General features: G+C 34.8%; 1 protein-coding gene across 6 annotated transcripts in view; it reads left to right on the top strand.

Annotated features, from left to right (window-relative positions):
• Positions 1–16,512, top strand: part of TAOK1 (TAO kinase 1) — a 143,861-nt gene that overhangs the window by 75,615 nt on the left and 51,734 nt on the right. For 5 of the 6 annotated variants that reach the window (XM_028519463.2, XM_036033324.1, XM_036033323.1 and 2 more), the window contains 5 exons: positions 2,997–3,098; positions 4,635–4,680; positions 5,279–5,375; positions 7,620–7,733; positions 10,379–10,470. In XM_028519463.2, coding sequence (XP_028375264.1) covers positions 2,997–3,098; positions 4,635–4,680; positions 5,279–5,375; positions 7,620–7,733; positions 10,379–10,470 — 451 coding nt within the window. Of the gene's footprint in view, positions 1–2,996; positions 3,099–4,634; positions 4,681–5,278; positions 5,376–7,619; positions 7,734–10,378; positions 10,471–16,512 lie in introns of those variants that run through there. The other variant, XM_028519464.2, reaches the window with a different exon arrangement.

Raw genomic sequence — 16,512 nt, 5'->3', positions numbered from 1 at the left:
CATGGGCAGTTCACAGTATGGTTTGCACTCCTATGAGAATCTAATGCTGCAGGAGGTAATGTCAGTGACAAGAGCTAATGGGGAGCTACGGTAAATACAGATGAAGCTTTGTTGGCCTGCCTGCTGTTTACCTCCTGCTGTGCAGCCAGGTTCCCAACAGGCCAGGAATATTAAGTGTATATCTCAGTGAATTTTTCTTCACATACTGAATGTTGAAGGTCTGTATACCCATGTTCATAGCAGCATCATTTAACAGGGGGTCAAACTCATTTTTACCGGGGGCCACATCAGCCTCATGGTTGCTTTCAAAGGGCCAAATTAATTTCATCTCCTTAACAAAGCTTCATCTGTATTTACCCGTGGCTCCCCATTAGCTCTTTATCACTGACATTGCCTCTTGCAGCATTAGATTCTCATAGGAGTGCAAACCCTACTGTGAACTGCCCATTCAAGTGATCTCGGTTGCACATTCCTTAAGAGAAGGCTACAGCCTGGGGAGTTGGACCCCTACTCTGTACCCATTAAATAATAACTCCTTATTCCCCCTTTCCTACAGTCCCTGGAAATCACCATTCTACTCTATCTCATTCTATGAATTTGACTACTTTAGGTTAATTCATATAAGTGAAATCGTGCAGTATTTGTACTTTTGTGATGGGCTTATTTCATTTAACATAGTACCCTCAAAACTCATCCATGTGTCAGAATTTCATTCCTTTTTAAAGCTAAATAATATTTATGTGTTTTCATATGTGTGTGTATGTCTGTATGTGTTTATATAAAACACCACATTTTGTTTATCCATTTATTCACCTGTTAGTGGACACTTGGATTCTTTCATCCCTTGGTTATTGTAAACCAGGGGTGTCAAACTTGTTTTCACCGGGGGCCATATCAGCCTCATGATTGCCTTCAAAGGGCCAAAATAATTTTAGGACTGTATAATGTAACTACTCCTTAACTGTTAAGGAGTTGAAATTAATTTGGCCCTTTGAAAGCAGCCATGAGGCTGATGTGGCCCCCAGTAAAAATGAGTTTGACATCCCTGTTAAATGATGCTGCTATGAACATGGGTATACAGCTATTTCTTTGAGTTCCAGCTTTCAGTGCTTTGGAGGGTGTGCTCAGAGGTAGAATTTCTGCATCAGTCTTTAATTTTTAAAGATTTTTGTTTTCCCCTGGCTGGCGTAGCTCAGTGGATTGAGCTCGGGCTGGGAACCAAAGTGTCCCAGGTTCGATTCCCAGCCAGGGTACATTCCTGGGTTGCAGGCCATAACCCCCAGCAACTGCACATTGTTGTGTCTGTCTGTCTCTCTGTCTGTCTTTCTCTCTCTCTCTCCCCTTCCGTTCCCTCCCTAAAAATAAATAAATAAAATCTTTTTAAAAAGGTTTTTGTTTTCTACCTTTTAAAAATCTATCTTACGGTAAATCTTGTTTTTGTGATTGTACTATGGGTATGATGACACTATTATGATTGTATTGATGTGCCATTATTTTGATAACTAAAAAGTCCTAAAAATTTCTAAAACTCAAAAAAAACGCTCCATTTTTTACAAATTTACTCTAATTTTATTCACTATTCTATAGTAGAACTTTAGAAGTGGCTGTCACAGGAAGACTTGTGCTATGTTAGAGCCTCATTAGTCACATGTAGAACAAAAAGTCTCATGTAGGGCATTATCTTTTTACATCTAATATTAGTGTCCTTCATGAAAGTTTTTTTACTTTAAAAAAATACAGGCTTTTCTTTGTTTTGAGAGTTTGCCTCCCAGAGCATTCACATTTTAAATTTAAAGCCCATGAAACATTTTCTGAATTTAGCATCTTATTTCTTACACATTTTATATAAAATACTGTGTACCTGTTTTGCTGTATTTTGTTGAAGGCTTGTTAAAAACCATAGATGATATATGATATTAAATTCTAGCACAAAATATTTCTTAAAGTTTTCTATTATGCTAGTTTCTGACTTTAGAAATATGGCCCATGTTGGTGGTAAAGTTTTAAAACTTAAAACAAGAACAAAAAACAGATTCCTGCTTCCTATCCCATGCCCATGAAGCTCATAGACCAAGGAGACATGGTTGGGTCCTTTGTTTGTTTGTTTGTTTGTTTGTTTGTTTATTACTTTTTCTTTATTGATTTGGCAAGGAGGTGGGGGAGAAACATTGATTTGTTGTTTCACTTATTTATGCACTCATTGGTTGCCTTCTATATGTGCCCTGACTGGAGATCAAACCTGCAACCTTGGCTTATTGGGATGGTTCTCTAACCAGTAAAGAGATCAGCTCCATCAGGGATCTGGTTGGGTCCCTTAAAGTTCCCTGCTTGCTTCTTAAGAGTAACTTTTTTTTAGGATATGGCCTAAGTATATTGTATGTTGCCAATGGTTTGTCTGTAATGTTTGGTAGGTGTCAATGAAGAAAGCTATGTAGTAAAATATATAGGAAAATATTTTCACACTGCTTGTTTTTTCTGTGAACTTCCCTGTGTAATAACTGACCGTTATTAGCATTTTAGAAAGTACGTTTACAAATTTATGTCTCAGAGTAATTACTTCATTTGAATTTTAAAAACAAACAAACTTTAATATTTGGTAGAAGATATAAGCCAAAAACACAATAGGTAAACTTTATGGTATGTAAATTATCTCAATAAAGCTTCAGATAAGAAAAATCTCTAAATATGGTATATAGTTTTCACCAACATGTGTTGTATGGTTGTAAAATTTTAATAAGACTTATTGATAATAAATTTTATCAAATTAAAATTTGTCCTACCTTGAATGAAATAATTTTATAAATTATGTAATTGAGTTGTAAACTATATGAATGTAATTCCTTTTAAATGTATTATTTTGACATTTAAATATTATAAAGCAGAGTTATATATTGACCATTAACCATTAATTTAGTAATTTCTTTTTTCTTATATAAATTTCTAAGGAAAAGTAGCTGTTCATGATTCTTACCTTTATTTTTTTTTACTTCCCACAGAAATGGCAGGATATTATTAAGGAAGTCAAATTTCTACAAAGAATAAAACATCCCAACAGTATAGAATATAAAGGCTGCTATTTACGTGAGCACACAGCATGGGTAGGTATCTGTTCTCCCCTTGCTATAATTTTAGTGGGTTTAGACATCAAATTGATTAAATTAAGAATGTCTCAAAGTAGTTATGCGAAACTTGCAAAAAACACTTTGAAATGTTATTTCATACTAAAAAAGGAAGAGCAGCTTTTCCTAAAACTCATACTCCTAGGCCATAAGAACTTCTGCAAGTTTACTAGAGAGATTTAGCTGACCTTTATGTGCATGGTAAAATGTCCTGACATTTTTAGGTTTACCAAACTACTAAATATTTTCCCAAACATTGTGAAAACAATTCCATTACTCAAGGATGGAAGTTATTACATCTTTTTGACATAAATATATTCTGTTTTACCATAAAGTTCTTGGTGAAGTCTTGGTGAAATTTAAATTGATTGGATTCCTTAGCTTAGTAATAATACTAAAGGTAGAGAACTGAGACACTTTATTACAAGAAGTGGAGATTAATTTTACCCTATTACCACTGAGGTGATAGGAGAGTGATCCTGCAATGGCATAGGGATAATAACTGTCTCTTAGGAGAAAGGCTAAATTTTCCTTAAATAGGAATGACCCTTTATTTTGAATAATTAAGAAGCCATAGCTAATTATCATTTCAATGTACTGAAGTTAGATTTGTAATGTTTGTTGCATTTTTATCCAGTTTGATTTTGGTGGTTGTTGTGGTGATACTTCTAAACTGGAGGCTCTGGTTAAAGAAAAAGAAGTGACATTGGGCTGGTTACTTCTCTGTCTTTCAAGGTTTTCTATCTGTAAAACAAGGAAATAATAGGGCCTACCCCATAAGGTGGTTGTGAGGATTAAATTAGTTAATATATATAAAATACCTGGCATATAGGAGGTACTCTGTGTTTGCTCTAAATGAAACTTGAAACTCTAAATAACCTAAGCTGTGTGCATATAGTCCCAGAGGACAGTTTTTTCTTTCCTAACAATCAGTATTTCTACTCTAGATTAATAGTAATAAACTATGCATATTCCTTCATAACTTTAGTGATTATCTATGAAATACAGATCTTGTGTAAGCGATTATATATTGGTATTATAAAAGATTAATGTATCAGCCCTGGCTGGCGTAGCTCAATGGATTCAGTGCGGGCTGGGAACCAAAGTATCCCAGGTTCAATTCCCAGCCAGGGTACATTCCTGGGTTGCAGGCCATAACCCCCAGCAACTGCACATTGATGTTTCTCTTTCTCTCTCTCTCTCTCTCTCTCTCTCTCTCTCTCTCTCCCTCCCTCCCTCCCTCCCTCCCTCCCTCCCTCCCTCCCCTCTCTAAAAATAAATAAATAAAATATTTTTTAAAAAAGATTAATGTATCATTGGCTTAACTTTATATGTGCATTTATGCATTTAACAAATTGCTGACTACATAAATATTTGTTTTTTAAGGTAAAAAATTACTAGAGTTTGTTTTACTTCAAACTATCTTCTTGATCTCCTTGGTGAATTTATATGATCTCAAATAAAATCTTTTCAATAATATATTTTAATGCTTTTATAATATTTCTTCCCATATAGCTTGTAATGGAATATTGTTTAGGATCTGCTTCAGATTTACTGGAAGGTAGGTTTCCTTTAATTATTAAAGGGAAAAAAAGTATTAGCAAAATGAGAATTCAGTAAGAGATTTCTTGAATAATGTAAAAACCTACCAAAAGAGTGCCAGCCTTAACCTTTTCTACAATAGATTCTCAGCATGGTGTGCACTATCCTCACTTAATGTTATATAGTAGCATAACGAGTTCCTTTTTTCTCATAATAAGAAAAGAATGCCTTTTCTCATTAACCAACCCTTAAGGGTTAACACCCTTAAGGAGCATCATTCTGTATTCCTTGCATTCAGCTTGATCTGTTCCTTTGGTTAAGAATGAAAATATGTGAGAATAAAGGGAAAACTTCTCTTTTGTTTTTATTATCACCAAATAATTGTTAAACGTTATTATCTTGGAGGAATATTGGCTGTAACCTCTACTTCAACAGCAAGGCACAATTGATACTAGTCACAACATTCAGTAGTCTTGTTTTGTATCTTGGGAGGCAAACCCCTTGTTACTTAATGTTAGTGTTTAAAAATTGCCCTGTATTTATCAGATATGTATGTTTATTACTTTAAACAAAATGTTCTATATAGTAATGATTTTCAAATAAATTCTTATTTTAAGTTCACAAAAAGCCATTACAAGAATTGGAAATAGCAGCGATTACACATGGTGCTCTCCAGGGATTAGCCTACTTACATTCTCATACTATGATTCATAGGTAAGTAAGTTGAAAATTATCATATATTAACAGGCAAATGGTTTGCTGCATTTATCAACCCCAGAACTCATTAACCTTGAAATTTTTATTGGTTATACCCAAACAAAAGCATTTCAGAATCTTATGAACTCATCTCTTTTAGATTGTCCATGCCTTAAAAAGAACATACTAGCCCTGGCTGGCGTAGCTGAGTGGATTGAGCACAGACTGCGAACCAAAGTGTCGCAGGTTCGATTCCCAGTCAGGGCACATGCCTGGGTTACAGGCCATGGCCCCCAGCAACCACACATTGATGTTTCTCTCTCTCTCTCTTTCTCCCTCCCTTCCCTCTCTAAAAATAAATAAAAATAAAATCTTTAAAAAAAAAAGAACATACTAATACATTGATCTGTATAATTTTTATCTTTGTCTACACATGCTGCTGGGCTTTTTGAAGTATATGCACTTTATAGATTTGGGGTGGAAATTTAATTACAGAATTATTTAATTTGCAAACTGGAGAGGACATTAGGAATTATGTATTTCTTTTTTTTTATTTTATAGGTGAGAAACTAGTACACCAATTTGAGACTAATTTCCCTAAGTTTATAAAGCCAGATAGATTAAACTGCACTAATCCTAGATTTTTTGTCTTCCTGGTAACTGATGATGCCAGATTTGTTCCATTGATTCCATAACATGGACATACGAAGGCTACTTAACACTTTTAATCCTTTTGAATATTAACCCTTGATAATTGATGATAATGGATAGTAACTTTAAAATCAAACCATTTTATAATGCATATTTAGCATTGGTATTGGTTTTGCCTGTTTCAGAAGGAAATTAACATTTTTTGATTATGTATGTGAACCAGGCAATACATATTAAACTATATAATAAAATCATTTTGAGTTCATGAATTACCATTTTTTTAGGTGAGGATAGTAAGGTCCAAGACAAATCCACATGGTAGTAAGTATATGGAAAAGATGGAATTAGAACCCAAGATCTTCTCAACTTCAAAGCACCTCTCCATTAAAAAAAAAAAAAAAGAGGCTGGAACGGGAGTAGGGGGGAGAAAACTGTACTTGAACAATGATTGAAATAAAAAAAAAATAGTTAATTAGGAAAAGAAAAAAAAGAACAAATGGAGGGATAATAGATTCACTATTATATCCATTATAGTACTGTAGTAAGAACTGACAAGTGCTTAGAAATAAAGTTTTTCTTTTGTGAAAGTTTAAGTGTATATTATGGTATCTATTGGACATACAGTCTTGTGTAAATATCCATACTTTTCTTGGTTTGTGTGTATGGTATGTTTGTCTATTTAGGAAAGCTTGAAAGTAAATTTGGGATCATTGATATTACATTATTCTTATATATCAGTTTTCATTTCATATTATGTTAGGTGAATTATGCCAAGGTTTGGAAATGATATAAATAATCCATTTTTAGAAATCAGGGACATATTTGCAACAACATGGATGGGTCAGAGGGTTTTATGCTAAGTGAAATAAGTGAGGCAAAGAAAGATAAATACTGTATGGTTTCACTTATATGTGGAATCTAAAACAAAAAAAACAGACACAGCAACCAAAGAGATGCTTACCAGAAAGGAGGAGGTGGGAGACTGGGTGAAAAGAGGAAGAGGAATATAATCAATAATATTTGGCACAATGACAGGTGATTACTAGAAATAGTTGGGTGATCACACTGTAAGTTATAAAAATGTCAAGTCACTATATTATACACCTGAAACTAATAAACCAATATAAGATTGCATAACAACTATACTTAAATTTCAAATTTTTAAAAATTAAATAATGAGAATTTGGGCATGGGTTTTGTTTTTATTTGTTTTGTTTTTTTACATTAAGTGAGGTACTCAGAAATTTTACATTTATGCAGAAGTGGTCAGCTATTTATTATCTACTTAAATTCTATTTTTAAAGCCATTATTTGTACCAGTAAACAAGAACTCAAATATAGGCTAAATGCTCCAGTTGCCTGATAGTCTATCTTTTGTTTTTACTGCTATTTTGTCTTCTATTTTAGAAAATTATTCCTATATATTTATGTGTATTTTTTTGTTTTCTAATTTGGATCTTAATTCTTACTGTCCCGATTGAGAGATCATACTAGAACTTCATTGTTTTGATTTCTCTCTGCCTACTTTACAAAATTTTATTTAATTTTTATCATTTTCAACACAATCTAATGAAAGAAAAAGAAATAATTTTCTGTGTTCCTTAAACCCAGAGATATCAAAGCAGGAAATATTCTTCTGACAGAACCAGGCCAGGTGAAACTTGCTGACTTTGGATCTGCTTCCATGGCATCTCCTGCCAATTCTTTTGTGGGAACGCCATATTGGTAAGTAATGATCCTCACAGTTGAAATAGGTAATGTGTGGTTGTACTTTTTTTACATGTCTTTTTTCCTGGAAATACAGTGCTATTTTGGACATTTTTAACTTTAAGCATTATAGTTAATTTCAAGTATAGATTTGGAGTGCTGCCCTTGCATCCCCTATTTTTTCATTCCTTCCTTCCCACGCCTTCACATTTTCTTTCTTATTATCTGCATTATATATTGGCTATGGGATTGAAAAAATTCAATAAAAATTGAAGTAGGGAGTAGATAGAAATGCTAAGTGGAAATTGGTGTTTTCTTTAGGTTTATTCTACATATCAATGATCTTCATACTAAGTACCTCAAGACTGATAGCTAATTTGGAGTTTTGAGGATTTTTTATGTTATTATGGAGACTTCACATACACATAAAAGTCAATAAGAGTATAATAAAGCCTCACATGCCAATCATTCATCCCAACACCATTATCCCATGGTTATTCCCACCCTATGCACTCACTCCTCTCCGCTTCTTCTCCATCCCTCAGTTATTTTGAAGCAAATTCTAGACATCATGTAATTTTAATCACAAATAATTCAGTATTAATATCAGCAAATTTAAAGGAAATAATTTTCCAGATCTTCAACTTCTATCCATATGTGTCCTCTTTCTCTCTGTATACTGAGAGCCTTCTTAGATCCACTACATCTTTTTTCCCCACAGACCTTTCAAAGGCTTTTTACCCATCCACAACATTACCATGATACATTGCTCTGAGATATAAAAGCCTCAAAGCAACACCAGAGGGGCAATTTCAGAATATATAGCATCCATGAGAAGTATCGAAGAGTCAGGACACACACTCTTAGTAAGGCTTTGTACCTTTCCTATCATCTCCCTTCCTATTCCTTGCTCTTTCTTTCTTTTTTTTTTTAAGAAGAACATTTATGTTTTTTTAAATATTTTATTATTTTATTTTGTTTTTAGAGAGGGAAGGGAGGGAGAGAGAGAGAGAATCATCAATGTGTGGTTGCTGGGGGCCGTGGCCTGCAACCCAGGCATGTGCCCTGACTGGGAACCAAACCTGCGATGCTTTGGTTCGCAGCCCACACTCAATCCACTGAGCTTCGCCAGCCAGGGCCCTTGCTCTTTCTTTATCCCCAATTATCTTCCCTCCCTTCTTTTTTTCTAAAGTAGAATTCATAACTGAGATAGTTGCCATGGAGTCATGTTAACATGTTATTTATATTGGGAAATGAAGTCGGGCTTTTTCTGACAGAAATTATTCTGATTTGACTAATTGATATGACCATGAAGACTGGCTTTGTCAATTAAGTTACATAGTGGTGTTTGATAAATTGAGCTAACTCTGAAGCTCTAAGTTTTAAATATCTTTAGAGCACATATACAATATAGTGTGTGCTGTGCATTATCTTTTGCATCTATTAAATTTATAAAACTTAGATATAAACTCAAAAATGTTCAAGGGAAAAACATAGTTCTTATAAATTCTTTGGAGGTAAATCAATAAAAAAATATTGAAGACCACTGCTCTAGAAGAACAAACACTTTTTATGGGGACCCTAGTTTAGGTAGAATCTCCCTCCCTTCTATACAAAATGGGTTCTGTGAGCAAATAATATTTCTTAATAGTTCTCCTTTTTAGAAGTTAATGATGAATATTATTTTTTCATAGATAATATGAAAAGGTCTAATGATGAATATTAGATATTGAAAAGGTCCTGGAAAGTTCTACAATAAAAAAGTTTAACTTTGTAATTTTCCAAACTTAGTTCAGCATCTTAAAGAACACATTGGAAACACACTATTATTAACAATTGAAAGTATATTTTAATTACATATCTGTTAATTTGTATGTGGTGTATTTGGAACATACTAAGTAGGCACATATTTGTATGTCTTTGCCTATGTGCACACACACACAGGGGGACCTGGTGACAATCTTATTGAAAAAGTCAGCAGGTGTTTTAAGTATCTATCTGTGCTTAACTCTAAATGCAAATGAAGTGTAAGATTAAAATACCATTAAAAATGTTAGACTCTAGTTGAAGATATGAATAATATTTCATTTTATAGCCAAGACATGTAAGATTGATTATTATTTGATTGTTTTATTTGTGACCTTCCCTAGCCACTTTTATCACAAAACACTATTTTTATTTGAAAGACTGACAAACTACGGTTATTTAGTGCTGGTTATTGTGACATATATTTTCTGAAATAAATGGAGTTTGTAATTTCAAGGAAAATAACTGTTGATATTCACTGCCAATGATGGAATTTGATATTGCTAATATAAATTAGACATTTGTAAAGGGATCCAGAGATCACCACTGGCCTAAAGGATATACAATATTAGAATCTTCAAACTTGAAGTGCAGAATACAACCCTGCACTCTGGCATCATTCCTTTAGGATGGATGTTATATGATCGTGACAGATAGTGAGAATGAGTCTCACACTATCTGTGCAGTGGTAAATATTCACCTCACAGTGTAATGCATTTTTTTCTCATTATAAAAATTTATGTGTCCAAAATATTGTCTGCAATTCACATAAGTATTCTCCATGTAGATAATCATTATATTTTAATGAATGGTATACATAATTTTTACTTAAATTTAAATGATATTTTATGTTTTAGGATGGCCCCAGAAGTAATTTTAGCCATGGATGAAGGACAGTATGATGGCAAAGTAGATGTATGGTCTCTTGGAATAACATGTATTGAACTAGGTAAGCATTCTTTTTTATTACTAAGAAGTAAGATGTAATCAATGTCTTACCTCAATTTCTGTATGAAATTATAGGTTTTTATCTTTTGTGTCAGTTACTAAGGGAAACAGTACATTTATTTAAGTTTTTACTTTGGTGACCTGTTAATTTTCATACATATTAGGTTAGGTATATTATATTTGCTCCATTAAATTAGGTCTAAAATCATTTTCCACTATGGTACTATGTTTGAAATACCTACATCTAACATTATGACTGTTTGTTAAACACCTAGAATATGTATATAATTACTAGACTTACCATCTGTGGAAAGTCTCTAAAGCATTCATGAATTATTTACCTCTACCTAGGATACTTATGACCTTGAATTGGGTATGAGCATTTGATGCCAGGCTGCATATCGTACTGTATGTAATGTGTTGCTGCTTTTATACACACATTTTATTTTGTTGCCCATAAATGGAACTATTCTTAAGGCAGTGGGCCATCATAACTTGACTAACATTCCCACTTTAAGGGAGCCAGGTGGGTAATTGAACTGTCACTGCAATTAAAGATGATGAACATCTTGCTTTTGATTCCCCATACTTCTCCACCCCTCCCATCAGCCCAATATCCTTTCCTTGTTTTCTTCTTACAAGAATATTCCAGCCCTGGCTGGTGTAGCTCAGTGGATTGAGTGTGGGCCTGCGAACCAAAGGGTCACCAGTTCAATTCCCAGTCAGGGCACGTGCCTGAGTTGTGGGCCAGGTCCCCAGGAGGGGGGTGTGTGAGAGGCAACCACACATTGATGTTTCTCTCCCTCTCTTCCTCCCTTCCCCTGCCCAAATAAATAAATAAAAAATTTTTAAGGGTGAGTATAATCTATGTGTTATTTTGATAATCATTATCAATCTGGGTTTGTTAGTAGTTTTCTAAAACAAGTGAATAGAGAAATTGAGGTAAAAATAAAAGTAAAGCTTGCTTATCACTACATAGTAGATGAATATCATAATTTCCATTACAACTGGACTGTTTCTATCTTTCAGTCTAATATTTTTCCAAAATAACCTTTAAATATTTTTGCTTTTTCTGGAATCCCTACATTAACCATTGCCTCAGGCTCTATATCATATTTATTTTAAATTTGACAACAGCAGAAAATGGGTTTGGAGACTGTCACAGTGTCATTCTTTTCTGATCTCTTGGTCTCAATTTGAGGTTTATAATGTGTTTCTTTCATTTAAATATATCTTTAAGTGCCGTGAACTTTATTCCTATACTCTTGATTCTTTTTCTTACTGGTAGATACTAATGAATTAAATATAGAGACACCGGTTAATATACTCTGCCCATGGAATATTTTTACATTCTCTTCCCCTTGGTGATAGTGAAATGGCATTAATAATGGTCTTGTCAGATATCATTGACATATTTTAGTATTTACTTAATAGAAAGTATTAATTAGCTCATTGTACTGCTCAGAAAGAAACTATCTATGCAGTTTCTGTGAAATGACTTCTTTCTTTCTTTTTTTAAAGAAAGGGAGAAAAACGTCAATGTGTGGCTGCTCTTCATGTGCCCCCAACTGGGTACCTCTCCCGCAACCCAGGCATGTGCCCTGACCGGGAATCAAACCAGCAACCCTTTGGTTTGCAGGTCTGCACTCAATCCACTGAGCCACACCAGCCAGGACGAAATGACTTTTTTCTTTTTCTAGCTTTTTATTATAGTTCATAAAATAGACTTATATAACAAAGTAACTTCAGAAGATGTGACTACCTGTATATAATTTTAAATGAATGAGACACTAGAGTTTTAGGCATACATTTGTCATCTTCAGCTTTTTAAATAGTTTGTCATAACTCCTTTTTAAGATTTTACTTCTAAATGTTTTGAATTGTGAAGTACTAAGTCAGGAACTATATTTTAAGACTGATTCTGGTTCCAGGGGGAGGGTCTAGGGGTAGCACAGGCCAATAAAACTTCCTGTAAAATGATAGAAATGTTCTGTGCCTGCATGGCTTTTGAGCACTGGAAATGTTAGTGCAACTGAGGAACTACATTTTAAATTATATTTTGTTTTAAAAAATTGGTATTTAAATGGTCACATGTGGCTAGTGGCTGCCCTGTTAGACAATACAGGTCAGAGGCATGATTTTCATTGCAAATTAGATTTGCAGTCTTGAGAAATGTATCTGCTATATGTTCTTCTACTTTAAATCAGAGATAATGAATAAAGCATATTATTTTCTTATAGATGAGAGAACAAACTTAAATCAATTGTACTATCCTTATTTTTGATAAACATAGACCTAAATAATTATGACTCACTCATATTTTGTTATCATAAAGGTTAAAATAACTTGGTTATGTCTTACAACCAAGAAATCTTAAAGTGCAGGATTTTTCATAGGCTAGTTTTTATATTTGTTTACAATTTGATGAAAAAGATCCCTAATTTGTTGGATTTTTTTTTCAGGCTGTATGCATGACACATTTTATTTTTATATTATTATTTATTGATTATTATTTTCTATACCAACAACTGTAAACCTACTTTTGTTCCATCCTGTATGTTGAGGGTATTTCAGAGGTATATAAAAGACTATAAAGAAAATAAATGAAAATAACTATAGCAATAATTTTTAAATGGATACACAGAATATAAAGATACAAATTGTGACAACAAAAACAAGGGAGGTTGTGGGGAGTAAATATGTAAGCTTTAAAATTTGTTCTGCTCTAGTTGTTATGAATTTAAAAGACAATTAAAATAGTCCTGGCTGGTGCGGCTCAGTGGATTGAGTGCCACCTGTGAACCTTAACATTGCCAGTTTGATTCCCATTCAGGGCACATGCCTGGGTCCCCAGTTGAGGGCATGTGATAGGCAACTGTTTCTCTCTCACACAACAGTGTTTCTCTCCCTCTCGGTCTCCTTCCCTTCCTCTCTCTCTAAAAGACTGTTAAAATACAAGTTGTTTTATATAAACAAAAACCTGTAGTCAATACACAAAAGACAAAGAGAAAGGAATGTAAGCATACCACTACAGAAAATCATCAAATTGCAAAGGAAGAGAGCTAAAGAAAGAAACAACAAAGGAATTAGAAGTCAGTGACCAAAACAGCAATAAGTACCTGTCTATTAATAACTTAAATTATAAGTGGCCTAAATTCTTCAATCAGAAGACATAGAGTGGCTGAATGGATTTTTAAAAAAATAAGACTAATCTATATGAGGCCTATAAGAGACTCACTTCAGATGTAAAAATACACACAGACTGAAAAGTGGAGGGATGGAAAAAGATACTTCATGCAAATGGAACCCCCCAAAAAAAGTTAGGGCAGCTATATTTATATCAGGCAAATGGACTTAAAAACAAAGACCAATAAGAGACAAAGAAGGGCATTGCATAATAATAAGGAGGTAAATCCAGTAAGAAGATAAAACATCTGTTAATGTTTGTGCACCCAACACAGGAGCACTTCAATATATAAAGCAATATTAACAAACCTAAAGGGAGAAATAGACAGCAACATAATAGTAATAGTGGACTTTAATACCCTGCTTTCATCAATCAGTAGATCATCTAGAAAATCAGTATGAAAACATTGGCCCTAACTGCCATGTTAGACCTGATTGACATTGATAGACATGCAGGATAATTCCACTAAAAGCAACAGAATATACATTCTTCTGGAGTGTACTTGGAACATTCTCCAAGATAGATCATATGTTAAGCCACAAAAGAAGTCTTAATAAATTTAAGAAGACTGAAATCATATCAAGCATCTTTGCTGACCACAGTGGTACAAAAGTTGAAATTAATTACAAGAGGAAAATTGGGCAATTCACACATATATGCAGATTAAACAACATGCTACTGAGAGGAGGGAGCCAGGAGGAATGGGGGTGAACATATCAGTAGAGGAAAGTGGAGGGGAGGGAGTGAAATTACAGGAAGCATGTCTCAGAGTCTGGAGTCTCAATGAGCCCAAAGAGAGGGGGGATCCCTCCAGGTTGCTGAGCTACAAGACCTGGAGATGACCCTGAGACCTGAAAGTGGAGGGTAGCTAGAGTCATCCATACTGGTGAGGGAAGCATGGTTCCTTCACACTTGCCTTGGTTTCGCTTGTCACCTCACCCTTGGCTACAGTCAGTAACAGGGCACAGTCCCAAAGAAGTACAAACAGACCCCTGGGTAGATGGAGACCTAGGACATAGGCTCAGACTGCCTCAGCCTCTCCAGTGCTTAGCTCCAGGGTCCCCTCTCTTCCCTTACCTCAATACCAGGACCATGTGGCTCAGGATTAATGGCAACGAGTTTCAGCCTCCAGCTGCTCCTAGAGAGGCACTAGTTGCAGAAAACATTTCCTATATGTATTGTTTGTGGGAGGGAGGTGTTGGGAGTATTGTGTTGTAGGTTGGGGGGAGGGAAGTTGCAAGGTGTTGTGATGTGGGCAGTTGTTGTGGGATGTTGTTTCAACAGCTGGAGCCCAGCCCTGAGCTTGGGGACTAGACAGTGGGATCTGGGGGCTATAGGAAGAGTCTTGAAGCCCTTCTTCCCTGAGGCCATGAGGCCATGATATGTGTATGGGAGCCTGTGAGGACCCGGCGCAAGTCAAGACATTTTGGGTAGGGGCAGGGCCGCCTGGAGGGGAGGGGCACTACCTGTTGAGAGGCCCAGGGTTAAGACATCGTTCCCAGATTCCTAGGTCCTTGCTGGGCAGGCAGGTCCCCTGGTTGGAGCTGAGTGGGAGTTGAGGGCCAAGTCTCAGAGCATTTGGGCCAGCTCATAGGATTGTCAACCATTGCTACCACCACTGTACTGGAAACCAGCAGGTATGTAAAATGGGATGGTGATGGGGACCTGGAGATGGGGCTGTGGCCCCCCATAAGGGGTAGAAGGGGGGCAGAAAAACACCCCTTGCTGTTGACCAACCAACCAGTGGATCAAAGGACAGAGGGAAATAAAAGCATCTCTGAAGACATGAAAATGGGAATACAACATCCAGAATGCATGAGATGTACCAAAGCAATTCTAACAGGGAAGTTCATAGTGATGAGTGCCTACATTAAGAAATAAAAAGATCAAAGGACCTAATTTTACACCTCAAGGAACTAGGAAAAGAAGAATTAAGCCCAAAATTGGTATATGGGAGGAAATAACAAAGATAACAATGGAAATAATTGAAATACAAAGTAAAATGATTAGAAAAGATAAGTGAAATAAAGAACTGGTGTTTTGAAAAAAATAAAACTGACAAATCTTTAGCTAGGCTCACCAAGGAAAAAAGTAGTAATGGATGAAGTAAATATAATCTCAAATAAAAGAGGTTACAACTGACACCACAAAAATACAAGGGATCATAAAGACTACAGTTGACCCCTTGAACAATGTGGGGTTTAGGAGAGCTGACCACTGCATAGTTAAATTCATGTATAGCTTTAGACTCCCCCAAAACTTAATTAGTAATAGCTTATTGGTGACTATAAGCCTTACCAATAATGGAAACAGTCAACATATTTTGTATGTTATGTTATATGTATTATATATTGAATTTTTACAATAAAGTAAGCTAGAGAAAGGAAAATGTTTTTAAAATTGTAAGAGAAAATACATTTACAGTACTGTACTGTATTTATACTTTAGGTTTATGTTGTCTGTTTACAAGGTGAACTGTCTGTCAGTATCTACATCAATATTGTCTAATATGATACAGAACACCATTGATGTTCTATACGTTAATAATATTGGGTATCAAAAATGGAAAGATAATGTGAAAAAAAATTCCTTTGTAATGTTTCATGCATCAATAACAAGGAATAAGCAATATAATTGTTTTATGTTAGCCTAGCGTGATTGATATTGTTTCACAGTAGTAAGAATATCTCCAAAAAATTTTCTAATATATTTATTGAAAAAAGTTGGTGTTTAAGTGGACCCTCACTGTTTAAACCCATGTTGTTCCAGAGTCAACTGTACTTATAAACAATTATACACCAACAAATTGGATTACCTAGGAGAAATGGATAAATTCCTAGAAACATATAGCTAGAC

Source organism: Phyllostomus discolor, chromosome 8 (assembly GCF_004126475.2).
Source record: "Phyllostomus discolor isolate MPI-MPIP mPhyDis1 chromosome 8, mPhyDis1.pri.v3, whole genome shotgun sequence".
Lineage (NCBI taxonomy): Eukaryota > Metazoa > Chordata > Mammalia > Chiroptera > Phyllostomidae > Phyllostomus > Phyllostomus discolor.
This window is presented reverse-complemented; position numbering and strand designations above follow the sequence as displayed.